Source organism: Patiria miniata, unplaced genomic scaffold (assembly GCF_015706575.1).
Source record: "Patiria miniata isolate m_02_andy unplaced genomic scaffold, ASM1570657v1 HiC_scaffold_3, whole genome shotgun sequence".
Classification (NCBI taxonomy): Eukaryota; Metazoa; Echinodermata; class Asteroidea; order Valvatida; family Asterinidae; genus Patiria; species Patiria miniata.
The window spans coordinates 3,441,675-3,457,246 of NW_024037069.1; the positions used below are offsets into that span (position 1 = coordinate 3,441,675).

The 15,572-nt window shown below is 41.2% G+C and overlaps 1 protein-coding gene across 3 annotated transcripts in view; it reads left to right on the top strand.

Moving 5' to 3' along the window:
• LOC119738535 (protein Wnt-7b-like) overlaps window positions 1–13,360 on the top strand; it is a 31,180-nt gene extending 17,820 nt beyond the window's left edge. For 2 of the 3 annotated variants that reach the window (XM_038213440.1, XM_038213439.1), the window contains exons 3-4: window positions 6,555–6,826; window positions 12,154–13,360. In XM_038213440.1, coding sequence (XP_038069368.1) covers window positions 6,555–6,826; window positions 12,154–12,633 — 752 coding nt within the window. In that variant the 3' untranslated portion in view covers window positions 12,634–13,360. The remainder of the gene's footprint in view (window positions 1–6,554; window positions 6,827–12,153) is intronic. The other variant, XM_038213441.1, reaches the window with a different exon arrangement.
• The last annotated feature ends 2,212 nt before the right edge of the window (window positions 13,361–15,572 follow it).

Here is a 15,572-nt window from a genome sequence, read left to right on the forward strand (position 1 = left end):
AGATCTTTTTCCTTTCCCAAATTCTGAGCATGGGAGGATGCAAAGGGCAGAGGGAAGTTAGATACATCAAGTATTATAAAGAATTCAAAAGTAAACATAACTGCCAAGTATATAAGCATGCAGGAATTTGTGGGTCTGTTGTACTGCTTTGTTAAATGAGTCTTTACTGACGATTCTGGAATACAGATAAGAGGATGCTTTGATCTCGATGTTGTCCCCTGAATAAGAAAGTGTTGCACCTAACATGTGCAAAGAGACCCCCCAAAGAAGACAAGCAAACTGCTAGTTGCTGTCCTGGCAATGAACTTAGTCATTTCTGTAACTCCAAACTGTGAGATTTTCCAAGCCATACGGTAATCAAACCTTCCAAAATAAAGAAACCACGGGTCTTTGGAATACAGTAATGTGGCAAATATGTTTGTTCGCGTCATGTTGGAAAACTCAAAGATCGAACTGAATTGAGGTACACCGAATCTCGCCATGTCAGATTAGATTGCGCGATTCTCGCATGACCGCCTCTCCCTCAGCAATGCATACCCCGATACATCAAGGTGACTCTTGCCTTTCTCAAGTCAAAACCAAAACTGATCAGCTTTCAAACTCGACTCGAAAACACTTGTGTTTTCCCGACATCCCTTTCTGCAACATTCGGGTAATTCTTCAGAGCCATGTTTGTTTGGTTTTTGCAAGACAAAGCCGGCATTGTTTCCGCGAGGCAGTCAAACAAGCATAGGCGGTGACTTGATCGGGGCGGCCAGTGTGGGTTACTGTTGCCTTCAGAGTGGCTACCGGTGTTGAGCTAAAATGTAATGTCACTGGTCTAGTATTCGAAATCAAGTAATTGTTGTCCAACTGCAAAGATACTCAAACCAGACTCCCGAGGAATGTATTTAAAATGAAGTGTCTGGATCCCTATTTCTCCCCTTAAAGGGACCGGGGACGTATAAAGGGAACTATCTGTTCACGTTTTGTCAATCAGAAAAATGACTGGCTAACCCAAAGTTGCCAAAAGCAGTGCTGTCGACGAGTTCTCACAAGTCCAATCACATGTACAAATCCTTGCACAAGTCCAGTCGCAAGGGTGATGAGCAATAAAAATGGAATGCTTTTTCATTTGAAAAGCCGGTCACTTGACTTGAGACTGTAGGACTTATGATGGGCAAGTGAATGACTTGTGAGGACTTGTGAGGAAATGTGGGGACTTGTGAGGGCTCATCGACTCGATTATAACACTGCCAAAGCGTAAATACGACAAAGATGTTTTCCTGATTTGGATCCGGAATAATTGCTTTAAATTAAGTTCCTATAGCAGGTGGAGAAGTTGTATACTTATGAGCTAGGGGAATTAATTATTGAGCTCTGCCCTGTTTCATTTAGTGAACATGAATTCAATTTGATGCTGCAACTTTCAAATGTTTAACCTAAGGCTTGGTCTAACTCTAAGAACCACCGTTGAGAGAGGTGGATGTTCGTTCTCCAATAAAATGTCAACAGGTTTGAACAATAAAAAAAAAAAAACCCAGCTATGACATTGCATTGGGTCAACTGAACCGGTCATATGGAAGCGGCCATTTTGGATCACCTCGCGGCGAACTATTGTCAGTTCAGTTCGCATAAGCCTACTCCAACCTCTCGAGTGGGCAAGCTCATGACCCGGAGGTGCTGATTCTAAAAGATCTAAACCGCTGTGGACACAGAGAGCAAGGTGACAGGTATGATGGAGTGAGATCAGGGAAGGGTTTGAGTCTGATGGACAAGAGAATAGGCACGCCGCGAGACAGGCTTTCCCCCTTTTTTAAAATGATGATCCGACTGACATGTATAACATGGCTCCAAAATGGCGGCCGATTGTATTAGGAATGCCAGCTGTTACAAAGAATCAATTTCAGAGCTGAGAAATTGATGGAACATGTTCGGTTGCATCAGTGTGCTAAGGAAGTTGTAGTTTTGCACAGTAGGGTGCGTGTCTATGGATTAAAAGCCAATTTTTAACCAAGCCCGAGGAAACGATCATGTTGCCGTTTTAAGCGGGGACCGTTTATTTTGCATTTGAGTTTACAACTGGCCGACTGCATTTAGCTCACTATGTGACCACGCTCAGGAGCTCTTGGAAAAAAAAAACTGAGCAAATTTAAGGTTTGAAAGAGACATGCAGTTTCGTTGGTTTTTGAAGCAATTTGTTACGCCGTTTTGCAGTAAACACAAAGAGTTAGCTTTTATCTACATCAACATGCTGGCTTATTTCATATTGCTACATACATAATTCCTAACGAGGGAAAGATGGATGCAGTTACAGTTGCCAGTTCAAACAAGCTACAAACAGGCTTCCTTTTGAGCATCATAAAACACTTGACCTGCATTCAGCACATCCAACGAACGAGATCTCTTTTTTTATGAGCATGGACAAAACCTGAGCACTTGACCGGTAAAACATCATAAAGTTATGATACCTTTGTCAGCAGTTCCAACTACACGGGTTCAAAAAGAACTCGGTTATTATTAAGACGGTAGAGGCTTGCGTTGTAAGTTGTGAACACCGGTGGGCACTTCAAACGGGCCGATGGAAATTTAATGCAATGTAAATGCTCCATTTATGGGCTGTCTTTCATTCAGTGAGTTAAATGTCTGTTTATGGGTGCATGCAAGTGCGTCTGGCGTGGAAATGACCCCAATGCGAGTACTTAGAATGCGAGGTTTAGTAGTCGAAGTTTTGGGTTTTGCATGGGATTAATAACAAATGTGCATTTGATGAACTGTGAGTTTCAATTTAGTTTTTTTCATAAAGTGAGTTGGGGAAATAAGTTAATAGTACGACGGAGTGTTTTCGATACATTTTGTGCGAGAAAATAAGCGGAGGAGTAGCCTACGAGTCTGAAAAGGGGAACAATGTGTGAATCTCAGAGTGAGGTGTGCTTATGAAAATGAGTACAAAAATCATGTTCGAGTGCATCAGACAGCGAGTCACAACTCATAACTTTCATCGGTCTCAGTTTCTTCATGAAATTGAGTGCGAGAAACTGAGTGCATGATTGAAGAAAAAAAAGGAGTAACGGAGTTCGGGTTTCAGTCGAGTATCTGATCAAAATGAGTATGAGAGAATGAAGAGATACGCGAGTCTGACAAAGTAAGGTTGTGAGTTGAAAAAATGTTCACAAAGATAAGGGTGTAAGAGCATAAATATGTGTCTGTGTTGGTTGTACAAGCATTACATTCACTGTGTGGACTTCCAAACATGAAAAGGTCCACATAAACCAGGTAGCAGCGATGTTGTGTGGAGTTGCCAACGTCCACACAGTGTTTCCCCCTCTCTGGAAAACAGGTTTATAGAGGCATTTTGGGGTAAGGTGTGGCAAAATAAGAGAAACACTAAAGGGAACCAAAGAAAAATTTTGGGTTGAATGAGTTTTCACAGTGTGAGTGAAATGAGTTTTTTTTTCACAGGTTTTTCTTAACTACACGAAAACAAAGGAATGTCCACATGATATCCGTAACGTAAACATGGTTGTTTCTTTGTGTGTTTTGATATTTTTGCGTCTGTATAAATGTTCTGTTTGACCTCATGTATCTCATTAAGTTATTCACATTGTGTGTTCACATGAGCCAAATGTGTTCAACATACTGTTAATGCTGTAGTGGTGGCCGTGGGGAAGGGGGGGGGGGGGAGGTGTTCAATCACTCGGTGCTAGAGGTGGAGGTGACTGTCTATTCACCGTGTAGATGTGATTAACTTTGAACTCTGTGTACCATAAAATTACTAAACTACGATCAGACTGAATTGCTTCCCCCATAAACCTACTCTGATGCAGCAATCGTGGCTAAAAAGGGTCTAAGTCATACCCACCAACCGAACAAAACCCAAACACAAAAACCTCGTCCGCGTGTAACCGCTGTTTACCTTTCTGCCGAAAGGCAACTTATAGTAATAGGCACTTCACACCTCCAATTGTAACCTCTCTTTTTTTCCCCCCACACTGAATGCCAACATATAATAAGTCTATATACTCCATCTAGGTAATGAATACATGACACGGTTCTTTTTTTCTCTCTCTCTTCTTCATCCAGTCTTGACTATAGGAATGGTCGGGCTGTCTGGCCGCCTGATCGTGTGAGCAAACATTCTCGCCATAACTCGACCAACAATGGCGGGGGTCTCGGCAAATTGAGATTAGCAAAGAGTGCGTGTTGTAAAGTGGGGGATTTCTGCAATTTATGTAAATAAAAAAAGGTCTGAAAACTAGAGTCAGGCCCATGCAGGAACATTGACACACCAGGGCAAATGGGTTTTTAGGTAGAACGTAGGCTTGTTATTTCAGAATTAAGCAATGACATACGGAATTCAATTTTGTTTCACTATCTAAACTGGCCTCCCTGAATTTGAGCTCATGTCATACAATTTTATCGTACGTCGACTAGACATCGAAGACCACTGGATCACTACCAAATGATATAAGGTTACATAGAAAAATCCTTTCAGCCAAAAATGTATTGAAATAAAAATAATGCGTTAAAACTCTATTGAATGTGGGATCCTAGTGTGGATTATTGACTAACTCTTGAATGCATATACGATCATTTGCATTTATGCCAAAAGTATAACCTACCGAATTATTATCAAAAAGCTTACGTTACTAGTGCATCCGCAAACTTTGCCCAATTGTGTGTATACTCAATGCCCAGCTTAAATTTAAAGACCCGACACATCATTAGAACTGTTTCATAATTTCTCAAATGCAATTGAAAATGCATGTGTTCAAATACACTCAACCAAAAAAGAAAGTCCCCCTTTAATCCTTTTTTTTTTGTTTAACTCGAAAACTACTGGGCACATCAAATTACGACAAATTAGTACAGAAATTCCTTAGCAATCCAGACATACTCTTTGTTTGGCCCAAAACAGTGATAATGTGTACACAATTATGCAATTTATGACAAATGGTACCGACAAGAAAAGTTTCACTTTTGTATACGTGCAAGGTGAGTGTGAACCACAACTTGCGCGTCTACAAAAGTGCAAATGTTTTAGGTATAATTTGTCATAAATTGCATAAATTCGTACACATTATCACTGTTTTGGGCCAAATAAAGAGCATGGCTGGATTGCTAAGGAATTTCTGTAGTGATTAGTTGTTATTTGAGCGAGAGGTGCTCAGTAGTTTTTGAGTTAGACAAAAAAGTATTAGAAGGGGGGAGTTTCTTTTTTGGTTGAGTGGATGTGAAGAACTGAATAGCCATCAAGCCTTCCTTGAAATTTATCTTTGGATTAGAGGCCTATATCTGAAATTGTTTTTCGTTAAATAGTCATGAGCATTTCTAATTTAGACCTATACTTCTTCCTGAGATTCGTTTTGGCCCTCATGTTCTTATAGTCGGTGTTCTGTCATCACTCGCCTCCGTTTACGTTGATTGATGACATGATGCAATGTTAGCAGTCTTGCTCCAGGTGATGTTTCTAGATCCCAATGGTTCATTTTATTTTCGGTGTTCCGGAAAGCAGTGTTCCCTGGTAACATGGTGCTGGGTTACATGCCCGCAGCGAATGGGATTATGCCAAAATGGCTGGTATCACGCAAACCCATATGGCGTGCCGTAGCATGATGCAGTTCAGAAATGAACTTTCCTATTATGCTATGACCAGTGAAGTCAGAATCCCATGCCAAATCATCATTTTTTTTCTTTTCTTTTTTAAAGTTGATGGGCACTCCATACCATACCAAAGCGTCATAGGCGGAAGACGTTTTTGTTCTGCTTCCCTGCACAGAAAATCAATGCAAACTTTGGCCAAAAACACACCCTATTTTCGTTTGTCAGTTCTTGATTAAATTAATGTGGTACATGGGTCATTCAATATGCATGGTTGAGATCAAAAACAGGCCGAACTGCCAAGCCTTGGAGACTTAAATGGATTCTTACGGAATGATCAGCACTATACAAATCAACAGCTAAAGAATTTAACTGACAAAAAATAACGAACAGATTTAAGGAATGAGTGCTTTGTTTCGGTCTGTTTTTTCCGCCGGTTTCAATCTGGCGATTTCCGGCAAAGAGCTCTTGTGATGATCCTAGTGCCTACTTGAATTCGTCGTAGTAATATGACTTATACACGGTATATGTTTTCCTATACACTACAACTCTAGGGTTATAGCAGTTTTTGTTACTGGCTTTCATGTTTAGTCTTTTTCACGACAGGTGGTCTGTTCGCAGATCGGAATAGATCATGGAGCTGAAGATACTGATGTTGCTTTTCGCCATCATATTCAATGTCTTGCAACTTCATGATCCGGTATCCCAATTATGCAACAGGATAATGCAACTATTTTGTAAATTACAGTGGAAGAAACTAACAGCCTTATATATTTTTTTGTGCTTGTATAAATGCATTATAGGCCTTCTCTCGGTATTTGCTGATGTCTTGAAGTCAGGGCAAATATTGAGGTCCAGATTCACGAAGTCCAAGACGAATTGCTCACCGTTAAATTTGGTTACATTCAGCATCCATCTATCTAACACCCACTAAACTGCTTTTCATCAACCCACTATCCTGTTTCCCCCACAAGCAGGCAACCGCGAAGCCTCCTTCAAACACGCCATCAACTCGGCCGGCACCACGCACGCCATCACCCAGGCCTGCAGCCGGGGCAACCTGACCAACTGCAGCTGCGACCGGAGCAAGGAGACGGGGCTGACGGAGGAAGGGTGGCGGTGGGGCGGCTGCAGCGCCGACATCGAGTACGGGCTGCGGTTCTCGCGGATCTTCGTGGACGCCGGGGAGACGGTGAACGACGCGCGCTCGCTGATGAACCTGCACAACAACGAGGTTGGAAGGCAGGTAAGGTCGAGATTACGATGAGTTGAAAATAGTTCTCCTTTAAACACGAGGAGAGATTACATATAGTATGAAATATGGTTACGATACCATTAAATAACTTGCACTAGACAAGAAAGCTGAGCTAAATTCAGACACTATAACGATATGAATTATTGTTATAATGTTCTCGTTGAGAGGATGATGGGCGGATCTAGCTTTTTGGAAACGGGAAGGGGGGTTGATATAAAGTTGGGGGTGAGTGAAGGCATGCCTTGCTAAGGGTGTGAGGAGCTTTTGTTAATCTATGATTTTTTTTTGCACTCCAAGGCCTTTTAAGAATAACGGTAGTGGTGGTGGTGGGGGGGGGGGGATTGAGTGAAGGCACGCCTTGCTATAGGGGTGTGAGGGGCTTTTTTGATCTATGATGTTTCTTTTGCATTTTAAGGCTATTTGAGAATAAATTTAGCAACTTTAGCATTCCTTTTATTAGTTTGGCCCCATTTCCCTAGTTTCATAACATTAGTCAGCGGCTAATTGATACCTTAGACGGCCATCATCCATGGGCGTCGTGAGGGGGGGGGGCGCTCCCCCCCCCCCCACCCAGCAAAAAAAAAAGAAAAAAAAAGGGAAAAACAAACAAAAAGAGGCGCGAAGTCATAGTGGTGTAAATTAATGGGGGGGGGCAAAATGTCCCTGCCCCCCTCTAAAACTGATCAATCGAGAATATGTTGAGAAATACAGGAATTTTTTGGTGTGAAAATTTGTTTTGCCCCCCTCTAGAAAAAATCCTGGCGACGCCCATGCCATCATCGCATCATCACCAGACAAATTTAACAGTAAAACAGACATTTCTCGTCATCACATCTTTGAAACCAAGTGCACAATGTGTCCTTGGGTCTCCTCGAAGGACCAATCAATAAGACTAGTTTATTATTTTTTGTTAAAACTCGGTTTACATTCAATATTCAGGGATCATATTTATCAAGACAAAATCAAACCTTGGGTTACTCCAGGTTCATCCCAAAAACTGCAGTCGAGCTGTGAATTATTACATGTACTACATTTTGGTATAGAGAGTGACAACCGATCCTGAATGAGACTATTGTTTGCTGTTTTCTATGCAGTCATGTAATTCAATGAACCAAACGTAAAACGACATTGTGCCCTCTCTTCTACTGACACAGACTGTTGGCTGATTTGAAGGATTTCGATGCAATTGTATCCCCAGTTCTCTCAAGCATTTTTGTCACGTTTACATTCTCTATTCTTGAATGCAAATAATTTGCACAAGAATAAAGATTGCCATTCTGAAGTGGTCCTTGCAAAATGTAAATTTTATTACACAAAGCAGGATATATCTGTTTGGTTAACTCACAATATAATAATAAAAGCTAAGGCCTTCGGGATAGTCTTATATTTCATCCAGTTTCAACTTCGACCCAAGGTTTGTAATAAATTACAATTAAAGAGAAACAAAATACGGGGAAAAACCCGATTTACAGCAATCATGTTTCGTAAAGAATGGAGTCATTCTCCTACGATGAAGTAGAATTTTAAGAAAAGCCTCTTACCACTAGACTGTTTTACTTGTTTAGAGAGTGAAAACTAAGTTGAATGCTATTTAAGGCTTGACAAGCATGGATGATCTAAGGTACAACTTGTAACAGACGTGTGGATACATGTGAATGACTGCACTAACTCTACATGAGAAACGGTTCTGAGAAGACCCACAGCCCGGATGTTATAAACTCCTCTGATGATCCCCATTAGTTCTTCTTGAGGACAGATAGAGTATACAGCAGTGTTATCGTCGAGTCCATCACAAGTCCCTGCAAGTCCCTGCAAGTCCATCACAGATCCATCACAAGTCCATCACAAGCTATTGAAATGAACTATAAAAAGCTTTCCTTTGTCATTGTTCCTCCCGTTACTTGTGACTGGACTTAATGCTGAAAGGACTTGTGACTGGACTTGTGACTGGACCTTAGTGGGGCAGATAGGGGAAATATTTCTAGGGAATTGTGCCTGCATTTGGCAGACAGTCAGAGTGTGTCTTAAAAAAGATTTTTGGCTATAGGGCCATCTCAGATTTGTCCTATGGGTTGTCCTATGGGTTGAACAAGCAATTCTCAAAATGTTCAAAATGGGTACCATCGGCTTGTTATTAAACCTATATTTTTTCAAAGGACAAATCTGCAATGGCCCTATAGCCAAATATCTTTCTTAAGACTTACCCTGACTCTGTGCCAAATGCCATGCTTGTATCATCAAAGGCACAATCCCATCACCTATCTGCCGTACTATGTGAAAGGACTTGTATAATAACCTCGACTGCAACAATGGTATACAGATAAAAAAAACTTCTACAATCTTGTTTTTCAGACCCAACAGTTATCACAGAAAATACAGTAAAACATGTGTCATCTACAAACCTCACTCAGTGTTTTTTATATTCAAAAACAAAATGTTATAATATTCAGCCTTGATTTTGCATCTGTGGTGACTATAGGCCAGTCATATAGCCTTGAGATTTCGCACAAACCATGGTACCACGCGACCTCGTGTCGGCTCATCGCAGGCTGTTCACCCCATCTCTTACATTCTTCGTTCTCACCTCAGCACAGCCATCTATTTTTGTTGTTAATTAAATCGAGGAAGCTGCACAGATCCCCCTCAAAAATAACATCAAAGCGTGGCTCAAGATACCGCGACAACGGCGACAACAGGCCAACAAAAGCTGCAATTATGGCCCAATTTAAGTCCTCCGTTTAGGGCTTTCTTCTCGTTGTTGTGCCGAAGCGTATTTTGTTGTCAGTTCTCGTTGTGTCTCTGAGCTCCTCAATGACATGGCACGACACGGCCAGCCCTCAAGCCATACTCACAAACGGTCGGTCACTTGAAAATAACAAAGCCTGGTACTGTAGCCTACATACAAGATTTTTTAATTTTTTTGGTAAATTGTAAAATTAGGTAAAATGTCACTCAACAAGAGACCAACAGTTCAAAATCGAAGTACCATACACCCATAAGTTTTACAATAACGATGTATTTACCGCAATGTCCCACCGCCACTCCCACAAATGAACATTAACCAACCTATGTTCCTTTGTGAAAGTCTGTTATTGGTAGTCTTGTAACGATTTATTTCTGATCCACGTTTGAAAATCTGTAATCTGAATACTTATTATCATTATACAATACTATTATTTTTATTCGCCATATAAAAGACATTATGGAAATATAATGTCCATATTCAATAATTGCATTAGAATTTATGTAAGACATATTTTGTTTGCACAGACATCCTCTACTTCACCAACCATATTATATTCCATCCCCGCCTTGTCTGATGGAAATTAACGTTATCCTTATGACAAATGCAGTGGTTTCATTGCAACCGCTTACTCAGAAAGTCAGAAAGCTCTTCAAGAAACACTAAAAAAATATTTCTTTGATAAATCACATGCAAAGGGAACTGACTAATTGCGTAATAATAATGAACCCTTGCATCCAGTAATTGTAATAATTTGAGATGACAATATCCCGGAGGCATGAAAGAATAGATCTCAGATATCACTGTAGTGCGAACAATCTGTAATTGTTATAAAATTGAACAAGGAAATTTACTGGAGCGTGGTTCGAGCCTGCGACCTCTGGGCTGCGATCTACCAACTAAACTAGTATCCAGCACTACAGGCTTGAAACCCTCCCCCCCCCCCCCCCAAAAAAAAAAAAAAAAAAAAAAAAATGTGCAAGCAGGTATCGTTACATTTCTCAAAAAAGTACCTAACATGAGTATTTCATTTTGATGCAGCATATTAAGACTCTTGTGTATAATCAGTGAAAATATCATTGAAACCCATTCATGCAAACCAGAGCTGTAACAGATTATAAAAAGATGTGCGCGTTTCAACTGTTCCAATAAGAATTACGCATTGCATTGAAAATCGCTCAACCGGCACTCTGCAAAGGGTCTTGTCATTAAAGCCGTGTCCGCACTGGACTTTTTTTTGGAAGGTTTTACCGAGACGATGGTAAAATGAAAAATGGTCAAATGTGACCACTGTCCGCACTTGGACTTTCGACACGGGAAATTTTACCCCGACCGCGTGGGAGAAGTAACCGAGCTGTCACAGTGTCAGTATAACGACTCACCGTACGCAGAAAACAAATTGCCGATCACATTTTCAGCCACCGATACGCTCAGTAATATTACACACGCCATTTGCATGCATAACATAATCGTTTACACGATATTATTTCATCTTGACACGCTAAATCTTGACGAAAGGGCCTATAATTCTGACGCATTTGTGATGCACGTCGTCGAAGCCATGCCGCTGTACGATGTTCCGTGCGGCAGCAGTGCCATCAGTATTCGTTGGTTCCCATCGCATGCTTACAGAATCGAAGCTATGATGTGGGCCAGGAACCAGTGACTACGGCCTACGTACGGTACCGGACCATGATGTTCCGTGCATGACTACAGTAGCGTATCAGGACGAATTTGGATCGTAGAAAATAACATACATCGGTGGAGAAAGAGAATTTCCGCAAATTAATTCTCAGAATGTGATCTCTCTTCTCTGTGTATGTATTTGTCCGTTGAAATATATATTTTAACGAGATTTTACCGCTCGGACTTGATAATACACCGCAGCGTGTTTCTACAAAATGTTCGGCCACTGCACGTGCAGGTTCGTGCGGTCTCTGTATGCATAACAGGGCGCTCGGGCCGGATGTACGCTTTCCTGAGCCGCTTTTACCGACTCGCACTGTCCGCACTGGACTAATCGTCTCGGGAAAAGCGACTCGGTCAGTTTTCCTGGGCGCGTGGGAAGTTTTCCTGGGCAGCAGTTGGCCAGTAAAAGTAACCGCTGGACTCAGGAAAAGTAACTGAGAGGAAAACGTCCTAGGCTGTCCGCACTGGACTTAAAATGGGAAAAGTATCCATAGTCTCGGTTAGTTTGACCAAAAAAAGTCCAGTGCGGACAGGGCTTAAGTGTTTAAACCACATTTATTTGGAACGGGTGAAAACACAGTGCCATTTATAATCTGTTGTATCTCTGATTCGCATGAGTGGATTTCATCATGTTCGCTGTGATTACACACAAGAGTGCAAACAATATACTCCACCAACATGAAATGCTGATGTTGCATACTTTTTGAGAAATTTAAAGAAGTCTGCTCGCACAACCTTTTTGGGGTCACCCTGTGTTATGTTTGCTTCCCAGTTGGGAACTTCGTTGATTTTCGTTTTAAACTCGGTATCCTGTGCCGTGAACTTGTGCGAATAAAGATGCTGTTATTATAATTACAAAATAGTTCAAACTATACATCTTGTGCAGGTGGTGCAAGACAACATGGGGACCGAGTGCAAATGCCACGGAGTGTCGGGATCCTGTACGACCAAGACGTGTTGGACGACCCTGCCCCCGTTCCGGCTAGTCGGCAACATCCTCAAGGACAAGTACGAGAGACCGGTGCAGGTGGAACCGGTACGGGCCCGCCGGACTCGCCGGCCGGCCTTCCTCAAGATCAAAGACGCCCGGAACTTCAAGAAGCCGCGTCACACGGACATAGTGTACCTGCAGCGGTCGCCCAACTACTGCGACAAGGACCCCCGCGTGGGGTCCCTCGGCACGCTGGGCCGGCAGTGCAACCGGACATCAGTCGGTACGGACAGCTGCGATCTCATGTGCTGCGGGAGGGGCTACAACACCCACCAATACACGAGGATCTGGCAGTGCAACTGCAAGTTCCACTGGTGCTGCTACGTCCGGTGCAACCAGTGCAGCGAACAGACTGAAGAGTACACGTGTAAATAGGGAACCTTTGTACAAATTGGGGGACATGGAAATGAAAAGACGTTCGAAGTGACAACGTGTACAGCTGATATTGCTGAACCAAAATGCTGCCCACCTTTCGGATACCCAAGCAGCTTTGAAACAAATATCAAATTCTAATTATTTGCTGGAGAGAAGAACGGCTTACAACGCTGAACACCGAAGCATCGAATGCAGAATGCAGACTTCGCAACACTGGACTTAGTGACCGACAATACAGTTTCTCGTGGTATTTCCTGAAAAAGGAAAATCAAGAACAAAAACAAATGGACAAAGTATAGTTTCTGGTACTTGCATTCGAGTACGTTTCCATGTTCGCTTGCTTTGTGCCAAAATGTATTCGATTGCAAACCAGGGCTCAAGTGCAGTCATTTTTTTTTACAATCCCAATGCGTTTACTATCCCAATACGTAGAAGGGCCTCTTATACTGTCAACTACATGTAGTAAAAACCATACTCAGCCACAAATTAATTGAAAACAGTACAGACAGAATGGATAAGAAAACAGTCAAATTATAGCAACATGCAACTGAAATCAGCAAACGATCATTCTCAGTCTGAGAATTATTGACTAGAACATTTTACTGTGAGTTTCGATCTAAAGAAGAAAGCTACAGCGATTGGCGTGATTATGTTCTTTCTATACAGGGTGAGTAAAAAAAAAAGCGAAAAAAAAATGTCGGGACTATTGTTTTAGTGAAGTTCTACATGTAGCGCTTTCAAAGTCTAGGACATGAAAGCCCAATTCATAAGCTTTCTTTTATATTTAGAACAAGAATCATTCAAATCACTCATGTACTTTTTAAGTTACGGAATTGAGTAAACACAATCACCGTTTTAAAGTTCTGTCCACGGATCACAAAAAAAGGTAAGTGTTCTTCCAGCAAAACGAAAACAAATCACATAGGGATGTGTGTGAATTGTTTTCGTTTTGCTGAAAGAACACACCTTTGTGTGATCCGTGGACAGAACTTTAAAATGGTGGTTGTGTTCAAAATTCCGTAACTTGAAAAGTACATGAGTGATTTGAATGGTTCCTGTACGACAAGAAAGATTTTGAATTGGGCTTTCATATCCTAGATTTTCAAAGTGCTACATGCAGAGCTTCACTAAAACAATAGTTCCGACACTTGGGCTTCGCTTTTTTGACTCACCCAGTAGAGGAAAACCAGTCATTTATTTGACGAAGTTGTTCTAAAAATGTAAATGATGTTGTGATGTCATACCCGACTTCCATGCCATGTTTGTACTTGACAAAGTGGTCTCAAATACAATCTTGATGAGAATTACTAGTACCGTACTTGCTTGGCTTACACCTAAACTGACATGAATTCTGCCTTTATAATGTGATCGTAAACTCGAAATATACAGGATTTAGGAATGACAATTAAGCACTCACAAAAGTATCAATATTGGTTTCTATAATTAGATACACCATGAATATTTATGTATAAATCATAAATAATTTATGTATACATCATAAAACTCACAAATATGAACTTTTTAAACTCATAACAGCTATACTTTGATGGCCCTGGTACATGTAGTACACTTTTTGAGTTATAAATATTATGAATTTATATTAAAAATGTCTGTATATAAATCTTACGGAAGGCATTTAAAAGAAAAATGCCAGTCCCCGTGTACATAATGCTAAGAGTTTATCATAATTCGAGAGGCTTATTTATTTATCTTAAAACAAACAAAATGCGCTATTTTAGTTAAATATTAATGCGAGAAGAAAAAAAAAAGAATCGGGCTGCTCTTATTATTAAACCGTTTGCACAGCGATTTGTCCACGCTTGTTTACAACTTGCCACGTTATTCTCCAATAACGTGTTGGAACTACAAGTGCAAACAATGAGCTTGAATGAATGATCTGCTAAAACATGTTTGCATTTACTGGGGGAGTAAAAACAAAGTGGAGAAAGATCAAGATGGGAGATGTATTTAAGTGTACACAAGATAAGGTTTTGGAGTGTCGAGATAATGACTTGGGGGAGAGTGATAAGGCATTGAGGGCAGTTACCCGGACTGGCGTGCTTTGTACGCCGGGAGAGTATTTGCAGATCGTGGGACGGATGAGGCGTATAGTCGCCATTTTCTTATTCAGACGTGTCTGCAGGTGACCTAAACCCAACAAAACGAGTCTGACGCCGCCACAGCCACTTTTGAGTTACGAGTCCTCATTCAATTCTTGCACAATGAAAACAAACATAGGAACTGTCAATGTGTTCAGTCATAATGTCCATATTTATCGGAATGTCAAATTCAGTGATCTGTCAGAATTAAAAAGCTGAGTGTGCTTTGAATGCATTTGGAAAACTAATGGGTCAAAATATGCCCTTAAGACTCATTTTGTGGGATCTGGCCACCAAGTATGTTCACTGCTGTATGACTGAACACTCGATATAACGGCACACCAATGTTGTTATTACAAATAAAGATGGGTATCACAAGACGAAAGCAAACTAAGTGATGTCTAGCTATGTTCATTTCAAATGGTGTACAGACACATTGTATAGCGAGGTCGCAATGCAACAAAACGGCAACTTCCAAAGTCCCGGGTCAGATTCGACCCTGGATCCTGCATCATCCTGGTTGGGTTTAACCTGATACAAATCAGGGTCAAGATAATCCCTTCCGGGTCAAAATGGCATATTTTGTGTGTGTCAAAATAACACTTGTTCGGACCAAATGGCCCGAAAAAAAATTGACTCGGAGAAGTGTCATTTTGACCCAGGAAAGGTCAAGTCAAATCTGAGCCGGACCCGGGTCGAATATATCCCGGGACTTTTAAGAGTCTCCTCCATTATGTCTCCTCCTTAAAAGCCTGTGTCCTCTCGTTGCCAAAATAGAGACCTCAAAAAACAGCCTTGTTTTAAATGGAGCTGGTCGATTAGGCAGAAATTCGCCATAGA